The sequence below is a fragment of the Primulina eburnea genome, chromosome 3, assembly GCF_022965805.1.
Source record: "Primulina eburnea isolate SZY01 chromosome 3, ASM2296580v1, whole genome shotgun sequence".
Lineage (NCBI taxonomy): Eukaryota > Viridiplantae > Streptophyta > Magnoliopsida > Lamiales > Gesneriaceae > Primulina > Primulina eburnea.
Window position 1 is genome coordinate 1,874,365 of NC_133103.1, and position 17,968 is coordinate 1,892,332.

The window sequence follows — 17,968 nt, forward strand, 5'->3', positions numbered from 1 at the left end:
GCTTCGAGATGAACTTGATGCCTGGGATGATATCCTACTTCTCGATGGTCCGCTTCTTTGTCCAGATTTATAAGATCTGGCTTTCTGTCTAGACCATACGGTTCTTGGTTTCCAAGAACTTCTTCCACTTCGTGCATAAGGATGAGTCCTAAAACGCTTCCTTTTATGCTTCTGTGGTTTACTTCCAATAATTGTTGGAAGATCATTTTCCTTACAACACAAAGGAGTTCTTTTGTTGATACCCCTTAGTCGTTTGTAATTCTTTTGTAATGCTGCCATGTGACACCATTCTGCCAATTTTCCTTTGAGGAAAGAGGCTCTTCTTGCCAATGTATCTGGATTACCAGGTACGTATTCCCTTATGAGCATTTCTCTCCAAGGACTTGGCATTTTTGCGAAGAAAAGCTGCATAGCTATATCTTCTTCGACTCCTGAATTCCATCTATATTTGGTGAATAGCATAATGTATTCATCTACCAAACATATATCATGTAATTCCAGACTATACAGAGCTTGAGTATATTTTTTCTTCTTCTCTGTATCTTGACTGTTGAAATAGTCTACCCCTATAAAGTGTGCTTTGAATAGGGTAGCCATTTTTCCAGCGATCTCACTAAGAGATTCCCCCATTAGGACTGACTCTTTCATGTCTGGTGAAGTCATGTCCCAAGCAATTTTTACTGATCCCATAAGACTCATTTCCAAAAGTTTAATGAATCCTTCTTTGTTGAGATCAAGTGTTCCCGCTGCAATCCTCATAGCGGATGTCCAATCGTCTATGAGATCTTCTCTGTTTTTGAAGTCCAATACATCAAGGTTAAGCATAACCCCGTAAGGATGTATAGGATCTAAAACAGTTTTCCCATAGGGTGTTTGGTGCAAAGGAATTTGAGTTCTCCTTGCCCTTGTTCCCGCTGGGTGTGATCCTCCACCTGTATGGAAATCAGTTTGAGATTCTCTCATATTTACATTATGAGATCCCATACTTTCCCTTGGTGGTTCCTGAGAAGATGACCAGGTTATTGCAGGTAGTGTTTCACCTACTGCTGTATTCATCTTTAGATCTACCACTTTGAGATTTGCGAAAGATTCCGCAAGTTCTTGTAGATCCTCCAAACCAATCCTTTCTAAAGTTGTCATCAGATCAATTTCTTTTCTGAGACAGACTTGATTAGATTGATCATCTTTTCTTCTTCAGTTAAGGGTTTTGACACCACTCTGGCCTTCCCTTGTTGATGTAACAAAGGTTCGGTACCAAAGGACGGTGGTAGCCAACCTCCTGAAGTTCTTCTACTAGAACTTGGCTGTTGTTCTAGTTTCTGTATTCTTGTTTGAATATCCTTTAAGATCTCAAGAATTTCTTCTTGTTTCTCTAGGACCTTTTCAATCCTTTGAGGTGCATAATATAGCATATTGCCATAATTTTGTACCGTTTTCTGTATTTCTCTAAGATCCAGAGAGAGCTTAGAGGAGTCTGGTACTATCTCCAGAAATTTATTATTCTGAAACATAAATTTTTACCTGAGGGTGCTGTTGCTTCCCTTCGTAGATCTTCTGTTTACACAGATCCATTGTTCTCTGAAGAATTTCTTCTGAGTAGATTTTGAAGTATGTTTTTACGGTTCTTTAGTCCTCGTAAACGCATACCTTTTGTTCTGGATTCAGTGAAGCATGTACTTCGCTGTAATTCTTGTTCTAATTGAATTATTTCCAGGGAAATAAGTTCGATTTCGAACTGGATGGTAGTTCCCGGCATATTTAACAGATCATTGAAGATCTGGTCTTTTCTGCCTGTAAGAGTCTACCTTTTGTGTATGCAAGGTTTTGCAAACACTGCTGTCTTTCATCAGGAGATAAATTCCCTGATTCCATGAGTTGTTGCAGATGTTTTATAGAACATCTGAATAGATCTATTCGGAAACTAATGTTTCTGGAATAGAGATTGAAATGATTTCGGGGATACCTAAATCCTTTCATTTCTTGATATATGACATATACTGTCATATGTCTGATGTTTCCATCAGATTTGTACCATAACTTGATGGTCACCATTGGAACATACCTTTGTTCTCCTGTTTCTGATATCTAACAATAGTTAGATGAACTTGTGTATATTCCAAAGTATTGGAATAATTCTTGTAAATTATTTTTCTCGAACTAAGGTTCGGATTCATAATTCTTTCGAAATTCTCCTTCTCATACATTTAGTTACTAGTAATAATAAAATTTTCGTGTTTGAAATAAATTAACCATGCTCTGATACCATTTCTGGGTCAGTGCCCCAACTCAGAGCTCCACCTTTTGCATCAGGAGATGAGGGATCCAAGGATCAATCACAGGGTGACACCCCAAAAGGTACCTATCAGTTTGCTAACCTCATCTCTGTATCAGAGCAAGGTTATCCCCTACGGAGAGTCGTGCTTCGTGTCAGATCACACGATAGAGGCTCGGGGCTTTTTATAAGCTCTGATACCATTTCTGAAGCGCGGAGGATCAATTAAAAGAAAATAGAGAATAAGGGTAGTTTTGTCAATTTTATAGGTTTAGGGAGTTAAAAGAAAGTTTTTGATGGCTAGGGAGTTAGGGACAAGTTAAGTTTGGGTTTGGGGATTTATGAGCAATTTCCCCTTACTTTATCTATGAGCATTTCAATAATCTTCCAAATCCCTTCTTTCTTTTATTGTGTCTTCTTTATGAAATTTTTAGTAATTTATGAGCATCAACAGCTAAATTAATTACGAAATTAGGAACTTACAATTCTCTATAATCAAATTCAAACTAGATCAATACGTCAAAAAGTCGGTTGGTTAACAAGAAGTATGCTATCACAAGAAGTTGCTCTAAGAAGGTGGGTCTTTTGGGCTTCTGATACTTATTTGTACGGGCATGCATTCTCGTGTGTAATTGCTGTTTTCTTTTCGTTTTTCATTATTATTTATTAATATTATGCACACGCGATATTGTTTATAATTTTTTTTCATTATCGATGAACTAAAGTGAAATTTGACATGAGATCCTATCTATGTGACATTACCCTCATTTCATTTCAACGAGTAAGATCTTGTCATATATACAATTTCAAAAAAAAAGTGGGTCCTATATATGGTCATCCATCCTATCATGAGAGCAATGCCCACATGGATAAGATGAAATAAACCATTGTAACGGGGAGCATGTTTCGTTCCATCTTTTCTGGGGTTTCAACAGTGAAGTTCAATGCAGACTGTTGTGGACCGATCGGGAACGGCAGTTTTGGGTTTATTTAATTTTGGACTGTTTTTGAAGTTGTACGTGTTGGAATTTTGGACTGTTTTTTTATCTTGTCCATACTCGTATATCAGCACATTTACCTTAACATCCTCGTCTCTGTGACTTCTGTCTTCCATCTTCTACTCGTTCACTCGGTTCAGAGCCCCCAACATTGAGCTCCATAGAAACATAGCATGTGTAACCGCAATTTTGTAAAACTTCCCTATAAGCTTTAGAGGTGCTTCATATTTACAAAGAACACTTGACACATTCCTCTATTTCAACCATTTGGCTTTTGTTATATGTAATGCAAGCACGCACACACATGTGTATGTATATGCACATACATATATAGACTATATTGATGGCCTTTTGACTTGCTATGCTGCATTTCAATCACTTTTATGGCTTCTGTAAAAGATAATATGCCGATATGTGTTTATTATAATCTTGTCCAATGGCATGGGTATAGATTTTCATAAACTGTATGCTATCACAAGAAGTTGCTTAACAAGATCTCTTTTCTGTCCTTGTTCTACCGGTGAAAGATTTTTGCGTGCCTGCAAGAAATGTGCATCAGACCAAGCACCCGGTGCTGCTTTGCTCTTATTTCAGACACATTTTTCATCTGAAAGTGACAGTTTTGTTAACACATCGAACCATCCTTTTTGTGCAGTTTTGATCTCGTTTGGCTGCTGAATGTAGTGATGACTTATGAAAATATAGTAGCATATATACCAGGAAATGTAAATCTAATGTTTAAGAAACGAACACTAGAAGTAAAACTAATCCAAAACTAACCCGAATTGTGGATCTAATATGTGAGTGTGACCTCATTAGTGAGCACAAAGGTGAGCACGGTTGATGGGGCAGCATAACAAAATTGTACATATATACAAACACACACATAACAAAATTGGATGTTCGAATGATACTTTTTTGTACATGCTTACATCAGTTTGTGATCTTAATTCTTAAGTTTACTTGATAAACTTTTTATATTTAAATCTTTTGAATACCTTTGGCAGCAAGTCCAAGAGGTAAATTAAACGAGGAAGCCTCTCACTCAGGGGCAGAAGATCAACTGAATTCTTACAATGGAGTGGGAACTTCAAAAAAAATAAAGAGGGCTGAATTGAATAATACTAGATATTTTATCATTAAGAGCTTGAATCATCAAAATATCCTATTGTCAATAAAGAAAAGAATTTGGGCAACACCAGTTATGAATGAGCCTATTCTTGAAGAAGCTTTTCTATTAAGATCTCTTAAATCTTTATTCTTGTAAGATTCTTAGGCCCCCATGTTGTTGTTAAATTATTATATGCATCTGTGTATCCAATATGAGGTTCTTACTATAAATAGTGCCAGATTGTGAGTGGCAATGGATTTTATGAATGTAAATAATGCAGTGCAAGTTTAAATATCTGTATCGAATGAGAAATAACGTGTTGTCATTATATAAGGAGATACAAATGTGCCAACCCCTCAACTCACTCCACTTCTATTGAGAACAATTATATATATAGGATACTCAAAAAAATTAAGTTGTATGGGAATCGAAAATAAATGTATAGGACGATTTTAAAATTTATGCAAACTTTATCATTTGAGAATGTTTTTAAACATATCGTCAAGTTTAAGAATGTTTTTTGTTTTTCGAATAATTTCATTACAGAGACAGAATGAGTGAGGTTTGTAGCAATTTTCCATCGAAAAATTATAATAAAATTTGAAAATCTTCTTCTAAATTTTGATTACGCTGGCTCAGTTAATTCAAAGGATTCCAAATTCCTTCAATTCCGAGGTATATAAAATCCATCTAAAATCCACTTATTGGATTGGATGCAGATGATTTGAAAAGCTCCATGATTTCTTCCCTCTCATTCAAATACAACTGCTATCGGACTCCGGACTGAATACTTAGTAGATTTCCAATTCAGGAATCCTTGAGAAAGAACACTGTCAACCTGATCTTTTGATCGGCTAAACTTCGTGTTGTAAGTCAATTTTTTATTCAGTTCCGAGAAACTCAGGACACTTGGTTCAACAGATACATCAACACCGGGAGGCGAAACAATCTCCAAGGCAAAGGATGAGTTAGCCTCGCCTACGTTAGTGATCGTCCTAGTATATATCTGAGGATCCGATCCGAGAACAATGGAGAATGATGGGTAGTTTAGTTGTGCTTCCGATATACTGGATTTGTCTAGGCAATTGACCTTGCGTTGAAGGATGACGCCAACTTGCCGACTCGTGTAATTCAGGCCACACAGGTATGGAATGTATTCATCAGGATGGATGTCGTAAACCAATCCTGGATCATTTGCTTTTGCGGGATTGACATGGCCTGCACCCGTGGCGAATATGTCAGCAGGGTGAAGGGTTTGATCCTCGATACTGATGCCTGCAAGGTTTACTTGATCAGAACTGGTCATTATAGCGGATTTGATGGCTGCAGGTGACCAATCAGGATGCGCGTTTTTTAACAAGGCCGCGACGCCACTCAAATGCGGACAAGACATAGAGGTCCCTGAGACCATGTTGAATGTTAATTTGGTGTTCGTGTTGTTTTCGACAGAGGAAGGCCATGCCGCAAGGATATTTAAGCCAGGGCCGATGATATCGGGTTTGAGAATTCCAGGGCTGGCCAGGCTAGGTCCCCTTGATGAAAACCCGGCAACAAATGGAGCATTGTTATCTCCGATTATAGTTCTTTTATACAAGATAGTGGAGACAGGGGTAGAAGTTGAATTCAGATAGGCTTTTACTTTGAGCCCATCTGCATAACTGATGTGTATAGCCGGAAGAACATGGGCTTCCGCGCTGGTGGTGTATCCCATGTATTCTTGATTCATAAGAACCATGGCCGCGCCACTGGCGTTTTTGACGGCTATTCCTTTGCGAATTCTTGTACTTCCGCCACCAACTTCACACAACACAACTTTTCCTCTGACATCATCGGGGTTCAACGAGGACGTGCTGCAAAATCGTGCCATCGGATCGCTGGCATTAGCGCCAGGGTAAACAAGGGGCAATGCGGTTCCAGGGAAATCTTTTGGCTGAAAAGCCGATTCCCCATCCAATTCCTCCTTGTTTCCAAGCACTAGGGTCGCTCTTATTTTCCTGTCAGTTGAACTCGCACCAACCGTCAGGATCCATGGCGCCTCATTCGACAAAGATTTATTGAACGGGCCCGAATTCCCTGCAGCACAGCTGACAAAAATCCCCTTCTCCATTGCACTATACGCGCCAAGCGCGATGCTATCTTCATAGAAGGGAAAGGACTCACCACCAAGAGACAGCGAAAGAATGTCCACGCCATCATCAATTGCCACATCCATGGCAGCAAGAATGTCACTCTCTGTACACCCGATAGTGCCACATACTTTGTAAATCGCCAGATGAGCAAGAGGTGCCATTCCAGCGGCCGTGCCATTGGCATTCCCGAAAATGTCGGCACCTTCGACAAAAGCTCCAGCAGCTGTGCTAGCAGTATGTGTGCCGTGCCCGTCTTGATCCAACGGGGTTCCATCCCCATTCCTGAAATATCTAGCTCCAATAATCTTGTTGTTACAGGCTGTGAAATTGAACTCACACATGCCCTTCCACCTACTAGGTGGAGGCGGCATCCCTTTGTCGCTGAATGACGGGTGATCAGGAAATACTCCGGTGTCCAAAACTCCGATAATGATACCCTTCCCATAATTTGAGCTTTCCCAAAATCCCAAGTTCTGATTCAATCCCAAGAAGTTGGGTGAGTGAGTCGTGTGCAGAGGGATAACACGTTCCGGCCGTGCCGAAACGAATCCATCCTTCTGTCGCATGGTTTTCAAATCATCTGCTGATAATTTAGCAGCAAAACCTGACAACACATTGTTGTAGAAGTATATAATTCTCGATTTTCTTGCTGAGGTTTCTGGATTTGATGGTACAAATGAATTGTACCATGTCTGCAGATCTTGTGATTGTGGCTCAACATGAACAATGTACGTTTGTAAATTGTCGCTTTGGACATCAAGATTTGTTGATGTAACAACTGAGCTGAGACTGTGTAATGAAATGAAAATTAGAAAGGGATGAAAACCCATTAGCAGCAATGAGCCTAACTTCATAATTTATTAATTAGTGGTCGAAGTTTGTTTTATGGTGTAGAATAGTGAAAATGTGGACTTGTTTATATAGGCCAACAATGCTGGCCAGCTCAACTCACACTCATTATATGAGAATTAACCTCTATTGATACACGTATTTTCTATTTTTCGAGACTCAAACCCGAGACCTTGTCCACAGCAACCAAGCTCACTATATTACCTTGGGGGAAATTGGTAAAATACGACCTTAAATAAATAGTTGGTCAACGTAAAAAAACAAAATATCTCTATTACTTGGTAGTATTTTTTTCTATTAAACACGCGTAAACTTGTAATATGCCTCTCAAATCCGAGTTTCATTCATTTTTTTGTTTTTTGTTTTTGCTGTAAGGGATCGCTTACGTAAGGATCGCGACTTTTAGGTTTTTGTCACTAAATTATGAGAAATTAGTTCAAATTATTGATTTTTATAAAGCCTCATCAATGTCGTTTTCTTTGTGGCCTTGTAAGATTCTGTGGTGCCACAAGTTCTTTTCTTCATTCGACAAAACATTAACTTGCCGATTTCCTTTCAATTTTCTAACATCTCATCGTATCTATAATTTATTTCTTCATTAGTATTTCTTGCTATAAAAGAACAATCTGAAACAGTTGTCTGTTTACGTGTTCAAATAATGTTTCTGCTAACTTGCCGTATTTTTTTAAAATATATTATCTAATTTATTAACATTGTACCTCGCTTCAATATCTTTGACTTGATATACATATTATTTTTGTTAAAGTAATAAAAATTACAATAACTAGTTGTGAACCTCATATTGTTATTTTTTTTATTACAAGAACGGAACAAACATTTATAATAAATGGAGTTTAGCAATTTTCGATGGCAAATACTCCATATGTCTCATATTTAGGCCAAATTTCCTTTAACATTCGTCTCATTCATGTAGTCCAATTTCCGTAAAATAATATTATTTTCCCTACTCTTTTACTCATCTATCCCTATTTAATTTACTTTCCAACAATTTATTATTCAATTAAAACATCCATTAAGTAAGGAGAAAAAAGAATTATTTTTTAAAAAATTTACCTTTCAAATACTTTCTTAATGTGTGTGAAAACACGTACAAACCTATATATATATATATATATATTATATCTATATCTATATAAATATACCAATTGAATTGTGAATTTCCTCTATTATCCTCATTAAAATTATATTCTAATGACACTTTGTCTTCTTTTTATGTAATTAGTTAATTATTATTAATCAATTATTATTAATCCATTGACTAATTATTATTTATTACTCTTTCACTCACTTTCATGACATGACTATAAATAATATCAAAATATTTGTTCAACAACTAATGATTCGAATCAATATGTAATAATATTATTTATAAAATGAATTGGTTTTGTGAAAATACCTTACAAATAATAGTATTAGTGTTATACGTTCTTTTATTCTTTGTCTTCTTTTTATGTAATTAGTTAATTATTATTAATCAATTATTATTAATCCATTGACTAATTATTATTTATTACTCTTTCACTCACTTTCATGACATGACTATAAATAATATCAAAATATTTGTTCAACAACTAATGATTCGAATCAATATGTAATAATATTATTTATAAAATGAATTGGTTTTGTGAAAATACCTTACAAATAATAGTATTAGTGTTATACGTTCTTTTATTAAAATAAATAATACAAAAAATTATGCTAATAGAGGTTTCGAACTTATTTTTACAATTTATGTATTAATTATATTTTTCATAATCTTAGTTTTTTACAAAAAAATTTATAGGTTTTGAACTTATTTTTACAATTTATGTATTACTTATATTTTTCGTAATCTTAGTTTTTACAAATAATACAAAAAAAATTATATTTAACAAAACATAAAATAAGAAATTATAAATTTATATGTCGATGTTTAATCTATATCTATATCTATATACAAATCTATATATATGAATGTGAATTGTGAATTTACATAAATATCCTTATCTTCATTTAATAATAATAATAATTTACATAAATATTCTTACCTTCATTTAATAATAATCATTAATAAATGTTTTTTTCCCATATATTCTTTTAATAATAATCATTTCATTAAAACATTTTTATTTTTAAATTTAAAATTAATTACTTTGATATTTAAATTGACATCAAATTCACAGAAAATCATTATCATAAATACATGTTTATTTTTTGTTTGTTTTTCATCTATTCATTTAATAATAATCATTAATATATTTTTATTTTTAAATTTAAAATTAATTACTTTAATATTTACATTGACATCAAATTCACATAAAAGCACTATCATAAATACATATTTATTTTATTTGTTTTTTTCATCTATTAATTTAATAATAATCATTAATATATTTTTATTTTTAAATTTAAAATTATTTATTTTAATATTTACATTGACATCAAATTCACAGAAAATCACTATGATAATGTTATAAATTTAAATAAATTGTTAATATTACGAACATTAAGGTAATAATGGGAAAACAAATATAGATGAGTGTGATTGAATAAAATTAAATTATTAATAAATATTAACGTCATATAAAACATTTTTTCCTATTTAGAAGGTAGATATATATAGATTACTTATATATCAACAAAAATATGTGATTGAGAGAAAATGTTTGTATGTAAGTGATTTCATTGCAAACATTTAAGTTATTTAATCAATTTTCAATATATGATGCTAAATACATATTACTAAATAATATATTATCTATTAATTAATCTATTAAATAAATGACTTTCATTTGTGAGCTTACTATTATATTATTTTTTTGTTTTACAATTTGTCATGTTAATGGTGTTATTTAAGTTATTTTTTATCTTAGTTTAATAAGATCATTAATAGTGTATTTAACTCAATCAAACTAATTATTATTTTAATTTAATTTTAAATTTAATTTTTATTAGTTAAATTTATATATTGCCGTCAAATAATAATAGGAAGACAAAGGGAGATGAGTCGGACTGAATAAAAATAAATTATTAATAAATATTAATGTCATACAAAATTTCTTTCTGTCGTTTAAAATAAAAATATTTTCAGACTCTTTATGTGTCAATAGAGATATGTGATTGAGAGAAATGTTTGTCTGTAAGTGATTTCAAACACTGTTTTTAAGTTATTTACTCATTTTTTTTATAAATGCTGCTAAATAAATATTACTAAATAATATGCTCCATTTGATTATTTTGTGTTCTTGCAATGGGAGGAGTTTTTTTACCCTAGCGTTACATGTTTGATTGTTATATGTCATTTGTATTGATCATGTAATTGTGTTTGAATTGTTTATGTGATTTGTTTGTTTGCACAAAGAAAAGAGAAACAAAATCAAATATCCAACAAAAATGTTTATTTTTCAATTTTTTATTGTTGAGATATTTTTTTAATTTTTAAACACATAATGCATGTTATCTGTTTGCTTAGATTACTTAGTTTGAAGTGGCTTACAAAATACTAAAAAAATTGAAATATTTCTTCTTTTTTACCTTATGTATCAGAATATCAAGAGATAATATTTTTTATTTATTGAGACAAATATATTTCCAAACTTCTGTCTATAAATCAATATTTAAATTTTTTACGATATTATTATATTCTCTAATCAATTCTTTTTACTTAGATTGCTAGAAGGCATTTTAATTTGAGTTTTTATGTTCTTGCTAATATTATTTTTGTAATATTATTTATTATGAAAATAATAGGTGAACTACAAAATTTGGTCGGTCTAAGAGTCCTCTGATGAACGACAAATATGGATAAATTATTAAAATATATAATATCAAATAGATTTTTGGAATGCGATTTTGTTCTAATTCAATGATTATGCATTATTCTAAATTTTAATTATATCACAAGTTAATGCATGTTTTGTTGTTGCTAGATATATTTTGTCAATAGTATAATATTTTTCTATGGTTTAAGAAAAATTGTGTGACTTTGTATTATATTTTTACGGCTGCTTTTCTAAATGGTTTTATTATGATTTCAAGTCACCATTTTTCATTTGTGTTTTTTTTAAAGAAGTGGAATGAATATCTATAAAACAATGACATTAATAAGGCGTCTTCTCTTTATTTGAAAAAAATATTGGAAAATTTATACAAATTGTGAATAATATGAGTTAATATTTAATTGGAGAGTGATTTATGCTTTTTATTGCTCGTATATACTTCAATTTCTTTGTTATTGTACTAAATAAATTATTTTTAAACTTTGAGTTATCATTTTTTTTTCTTATCGAGGTTCTTTGTGTTATGATTTTTTATACGTTTTGGTTAGTATTGTTGGCGGCAATTGGTTAGTTTATATAAAAATAAGTATAAGAGTATACCAATCAAAGCCACATATTTTGGGTCTTCTGTTGTACGAAGAGAATAATAAATGATTTATGTGAATTATATAATTTCTTGGTTTTTCATACATATAGTCTACGAAATGCGTCAAATTTCGAACAAAAAAGTTAAGACAAACATAGTGGATGAAAAAAAAGAGACATGTTGCACCATAGTGGTCGAACCAGGTGCTTGAGCTACTATGCGGTTTAAAAGATTTGAGTTGCACCATTACTACTAGCTATAGCTTTTGGTAAAGCGGCAAGCGCTCGGTCCTAAAATTGGTATCAGAGCTAAGATCACGGGTTCGATTCTCATTAATGGCAAGGAGTTCAATTCTTGGTAGGAAGATTGTTGGGTGCAATAATTGTCCCTGCTTGGTAAAGCGGCCGAACCGTGGTGTTTGAGCAGATGTGAGGTTTAAAAGATTTGATTTGCACCATTACTACTAGCTATAGCTTTTGGTAAAACGGCAAGCACTTGGTCCTACATATTATGTTCTAATTTCTGTATGATATAATTCAAGCACATTTTTTTTTTTTATAGATATTTGAAATTAGGTCCAACTAAGTAACATGAAACATATACATATATATTAAATCATATTTAAAGCAAAATGTTAAGATCAAGAATAATTCAGATTTAAATTTCAACGAAGCACAATGAAGAAGAAATTTAAGAATTGTATGTGTACGTTAAGTGTTATGTAATGATTATGTTGCTACTTCATGGTTGTGCGACATATGTATGTCATATAAAATGTTAATATTTTTCAATAAAATAGTTTTTCAAAAAGAAAAAATTCTTCTTTCAGAAAAAGAAATACATGAAAAACAAATTGTGCATAATTCTCATTCTATTTATAATGGTATGAGAACAATTTTAAAACTTTCTTGACAGAATATAATAGATCAATTCTGTGCATTTTATTGAGACATTAACCCAATTTCACTTTATTTCCTCCAATATTATCTCGATATATTTCGAGGTGACTACGAGATTGTTTTTGTCTCTTTTTTAGTCAAAGTGTCTAACCAGCTAATTCATAACATATATGATGGTAGCATAGAAAACTCCTCGTCAAATAAATTCACTTAGCCAAATATTAAATTCAAATAAAATTCTACAATATTTCATCAAATTAATTTTGACTATCATAAAATGCTCATGAAATTTAAGTGGTTATATTATTAGATAAGATATTGAATAAGACAAATACTTTGACATATATTTGAATGATATCTCATATACATATCTTAATTACATTATTCGTATCTCTTCTCAATATTTTTAAAATACAATAATTAATTTTGTATATCGTTCCACAAGATATAAAATATTATAAAACAAAATATAAACTCGATATAAGAAAATTTGTTTTGTTTCAATGAATAATATAATATTATTTTCTAAACGCAACAAATGATATTGAAACTATATCATCCTCGTGACATGATGCACGCAATCATTATTTCAAAGCTTCCAAAAAATGACGATCAAGATGACTTTCTTGAATTGCGTCAAATTAAATGAGAACACAATTCTAGGATATAGCCATTTGAAGAGATTTCAAGTATTTTTCTCACAGTAATCGAGAAATAGTTGTTAAAAATTTGTTAACCTTATAGCTATATGTTGTAATATCGATACTAAATATATAAAAAAGATATCACAAATATCACAATATTTGAAGAAGGTGTAACATTATTCATTGGTTATGTTGTTGAAAAATATATATGTTATACATACTTTTAGTCACAAGTGAAAACTTATACGAGTAAAAGTATTTAGGAGTTATAGTTGATGATTTCACAAACTGAAAAATCATTTAACAACAAAAAAAATATTCGAAAAAATAAGATTATCAGATAGAAATAATGTAGAAAACCGAAAAAATGTCGTGATAAAGAAGCAAATTATGAGCATGTCAGATCCCGGATAAAGATTGTAAATAACATAAAAGATGTTAAAGACGATCAGATATTTGCTGAGCATACCAAAATAGTTATATGCATATTATAACAAACTACGACAAAGAGTTGTTGAGTTGTCAAAATCAACCAAGAAGCATATTGGAAAGTGTGTCGAGTAGATAAGATAATTTCTCTGATTCATATACCGTCTATGGTCATGATTTTTTTATTTTATATGGCTTGGTTTGTTTCAGTGGAGAAATATTATTAGCCATGTTTTAATTCAAATAAATATTATCAAAATTTCGTACATATATTTTCAGTAGTTTAGGTTTTTACGTGCAACGCACGTGCATTTTTCTAGTATATATATATATATATATGAGACGATATAATTTTTTATTATCATATTTGTAAAACCAATTATGAATCAAATTCACCAGACTGCAAGGACTCGGCTGGATCATTAATGTCATATATGCCTTAAATTAGAGAATCAAAACCGAGACCTTGCTCAAGGTATAACCAAACTCTATATTGTCTGGTAGTATTTTTTTTCCTAGGAAATTACTTGGGTAGTATTTTGAATGTTCATTTTAAGAAGGCATAAACGTACGCCTGTGATATAATGTACATTTATATAGATAAGCGAAATCTTTACAGATGAAATGAATATCATATTTATACCAAACTTTTTTTTAATTCAGTTTCATCGACAAAGGTGTTTGAAAAACATCATGATTAAGTGATGAGATGTTTGGTTATTTTAAAAATATAAAAAAAAAAACATCTCAATTATTCTTTAAAAACTATAATTGAAACATTTTTTTAAAATTTTTTTTTTTTACGAAAATCTTATCCAAACACATATTTTAAGTTTTTTCACTTGTCAAAAGTAAAAACCATTTTTAATCGGTTGTTGAAATGGAGCATTAGTTCTTTTAGAGCCAATTTGGTATCAAAAGTTTTTTGATTAAAAAAGTGTTTTTTTAAGTTGGCTTTTAAAAGTGTTTTTTTAAGTAAAAGTTGTGTTAATATTGTGTTTGGATGAATAGATAAAAAGCACTTTTTAAATTAATAAATGTGTTTGGATACATATCGTTATAGTGTTTTTTTAACTCATTAATTTATATATATATATTTTATAATGGATTTCTAAACAAATGTGATGTATAAATATAAATAATTAAATCCATACCAAAACAATAAAATATTGAAATCTTAAAAACCATAAAAACAATTGTTAACAACAATGGTTAATGTTTACATTCTACTTTAATTTATTTAAATAAAAACTAATAGTTCAATGTCGACCTTGTATTGGCAGTGAATTTCTTATGTCTATCTCTCAATTCTTTCATTTCCGTGGACATAAACATTTTCACCATCTTGCTCGATTTCTTGTAAATCATCAATATTTTCGAGTTGTTCATGATGTGAAAATTATTTTTTGAATAATTATAAGAATTTAAACCGTGATCAAGAGCTTATATGCCGCAATGACAGCAACCATCAACCCTAAAGATTTCAATGGAGAGATTTCATTGGCCGAAGACGAAGGGGGTGGCGGGACAGTAAACCATGGCGTGGGCGTGGGCGTGGGGGCGGGAGTCGGCCCCTGTTTCCATGCAGGCGTGGGTGTGGGTGTGGGTGTGGGAGTCGGCCCCTGGACGGAAACGGTGATGGAGAGCTGCATCCCTTTGGAGCAATGGTCACCAATTCCACAAATGTACCACTTGTTCCCAGGGGTGGCAAGGGTAATAACGTCGTGTCCGCTGGTTAAAGCCTTGTTTGATGAGTTGCTAGACATGCAATGCTTGAAGTCGGATCCATTCACTTTCAGTATATTGTGGACTCCTTCTTTGTACATGAACACTGCAATCAAAAGAATATTATAATTATTTGTTCAAATAATAACAATGATGCTAGCTAATACTAATAATAAGAAGAATAATAGTATATATGCATATCATGTGCCTGCTGTCTAAACCAATGCTTCGATATCATTGAACTCCCCCAATTCACCACGAATTGCAAAGATAACCGAATCATAACTTAATTATAGGCACAAATTTTTCAATGAACAAACCAAGAAAAATGAAAAACTTTGAACTTAAATTCGCGTACTGATAGTATCGCCGACGTAAAAATCTTTGCCCTTAGCCCAAGCGGTGTAATCGACCCCTAATGTCCAACCATCTTTGTCTCCAACCACATAATCGGTAGCCAAAGTCGGAGCAACCGCCGTTGCGACGACGACTACAATCAAGAAAGCTTTAGAGGCCATTAATTAAGAAACTGTTTCTTGATCAAAGGCCTTGGCTAGCTAGCTTGAATTGAATTGTATTCAGTTAGTTTTTTCTGATTGCTGGGGCGGATGAGTTTAGAATTTATAATGTACGTACATAGTGAATTCTGTGGTTTAAGAAATTGAACATCAGGTGCCGGCTGACAGCTGCTGCATAATTGTCTTCCGATCCTAAAAACTTCCTCCTAACAATGTAAATGACAGCACACACTGGCAATAATAGGTTCCATATATATGGGCACTTCTAGATTTTAACGCATTAAAACTGTCCATTTCGAATGAAACAAAATTCAAAGGTCTTTTCAAATTATTCAATCTAAATTCCTAATATTAAGCCAGTTAGATAAATTTGAATGGCTTCTCTTTTTTTACAAAAAAAAAAAAAAAAAAGAATTCAGTTTAAAGAGAAAACCAGACCAAATTTCTTGGCGTTTTCGCTTTTATTTTTAGGTATTATATTGGTGATTATGATGTGATGATTTATGAAACACGAGTTGTAATTTAACCTACATAAGTTATAAGTATATTCTTACAGCTTTTATAATTCATAATATATTTAATTACGTACCTAATTTAAAATTGGTAGTGCATATTTATATTTTTTTATAAAAATTATTCACTTTTAAAATATGATATGCTTGATAAATCGATTAGATTTTTTGCATGATTCATCAGGATGTAGTGAATATCGTTCTTTAGAATGAACGATACCAGTTTTCCAAATCCCGGGATTTATCCAACGACATAAGTTGGCGATCTGGTAAATCAACGTGAACAACGTAAGTCTGAAAAGAATCATTTGCTATTTCTGAAGATATTTGGATGAAGAGGAAGAACAAATGGGATTTGAGACATGTTGATTTCTAGCTATGATGCTTTAGGATATAAGGATTACAGTCGACAAATATTGAGAAATGATGAAAATATTCTAAAATAAAGAAGTTTGCCACTGAAATTGAGTTCCATGCGAAACCCTATGGATAAAGAGTATCAAGACCAATCATCTTTTATTTCATAAAAAATTGATATCCATCTTTTATTTCATAAAAAATTGATATCTTTTGCTTCCAAACAGTTACATTGCAAGTTATTATTATATGTGGCAACAACTTCTTGTCTAATGACAACAGACAAAAAAACTCTAAATAAAGTTGAACTAACAAAGTTTAGGCCATGATCATCTTATATGCAGCAATGACAGCAACCATCAACACCAAAGATTTCAATGGAGAAATGTCAATGGCCGAAGACGAAGGGGGCGGCGGGGTAGTAAACCATGGCTTGGGCGTGGGGGCCGGTGCAGTAGCCGGCTCCTGGACGGTGATGGAGAGTTGCATTCCGTTGGAGCAATGTTCACCAATTCCACAAATGTACCATTTCTTCCCTGGGGTGGCGAGGTTAATAACGTCGTGTCCGCTGGCTAAGGCCTTGTTTGATGAGTTGGTAGACTTGCACTGCTTGAAGTCGGATCCATTCACTTTCTGTACATTGTGGACTCCCTCCTTGTACATGAACACTGCAATCAACAATATTATTATTTGTTCATATATATAATTATATATATCATGTTTTGTTTGAAAAGAGTATTCATTTTACGTAAATATCGAAGTGCCAAACTTACCTTAACATTTACGAAATGGAATTATTGAACCATATTCCGAACAAACCAAGAAAAAATAAAAACTTTGAACTTAAATTCACGTACTGAGAGTGTCGCCAACGTAAAAATCTTTGCCCTTGGCCCAATCGGCGTAATTGACCCCTAGTTTCCAACCATCGTTGTCTCCAACCACATAATCAGTAGCCCAAATCGGAGCAACCACGGTTGCCACGATTACCGCGATCAAGAAAGCTTTAGAGGCCATTAAGAAACTGTTTCTTGATCAAAGGCCTTGGCTAGCTAGCCTGAATTGAGTGTATTCAGTTAGTTTTTCTGATTGGTGGGGTTGATGAATTAGAGCATTTATAATGTACGTACTTAGTGAATTTCAGTGGTTAAGAAATTAAA

The 17,968-nt window shown here is 32.4% G+C and overlaps 3 protein-coding genes across 3 annotated transcripts; all 3 read right to left on the reverse strand.

The window, feature by feature from the left end:
* Positions 1-5,066: 5,066 nt before the first annotated feature.
* LOC140825208 (subtilisin-like protease) lies at positions 5,067-7,489 on the reverse strand. The gene has a single exon (XM_073186844.1). It carries the CDS (start codon positions 7,362-7,364, stop codon positions 5,133-5,135), a length of 2,232 nt encoding a protein of 743 aa, XP_073042945.1. The 5' UTR covers positions 7,365-7,489; the 3' UTR covers positions 5,067-5,132.
* Positions 7,490-15,120: 7,631 nt separating this feature from the next.
* On the reverse strand, positions 15,121-15,939 carry LOC140828618 (mavicyanin-like). Its single transcript, XM_073191554.1, has 3 exons — positions 15,780-15,939; positions 15,325-15,527; positions 15,121-15,270 (listed from the first exon to the last, which is right to left on the reverse strand). Exons 1-3 carry the CDS (start codon positions 15,937-15,939, stop codon positions 15,121-15,123), a joined length of 513 nt encoding a protein of 170 aa, XP_073047655.1.
* Positions 15,940-17,126: 1,187 nt separating this feature from the next.
* Positions 17,127-17,825, reverse strand: LOC140828619 (blue copper protein-like). Its single transcript, XM_073191555.1, has 2 exons — positions 17,666-17,825; positions 17,127-17,476 (listed from the first exon to the last, which is right to left on the reverse strand). Exons 1-2 carry the CDS (start codon positions 17,823-17,825, stop codon positions 17,127-17,129), a joined length of 510 nt encoding a protein of 169 aa, XP_073047656.1.
* Positions 17,826-17,968: the final 143 nt, after the last annotated feature.

Excerpts from the sequence above, each read along its gene's own strand:
- LOC140825208 (XM_073186844.1), bottom strand. The coding sequence starts at position 7,364 with ATGAAGTTAGGCTCATTGCTGCTAATGGGTTTTCATCCCTTTCTAATT.
- LOC140828618 (XM_073191554.1), bottom strand. The coding sequence starts at position 15,939 with ATGGCCTCTAAAGCTTTCTTGATTGTAGTCGTCGTCGCAACGGCGGTT. Across the intron at positions 15,528-15,779 it reads TTACGTCGGCGATACTATCA|TGTTCATGTACAAAGAAGGA; the intron begins GTACGCGAATTT and ends TTTTGATTGCAG. Across the intron at positions 15,271-15,324 it reads AGCTCTCCATCACCGTTTCC|GGGCCGACTCCCGCCCCCAC; the intron begins GTCCAGGGGCCG and ends GCATGGAAACAG.
- LOC140828619 (XM_073191555.1), bottom strand. The coding sequence starts at position 17,825 with ATGGCCTCTAAAGCTTTCTTGATCGCGGTAATCGTGGCAACCGTGGTT. Across the intron at positions 17,477-17,665 it reads TTACGTTGGCGACACTCTCA|TGTTCATGTACAAGGAGGGA; the intron begins GTACGTGAATTT and ends TGTTGATTGCAG.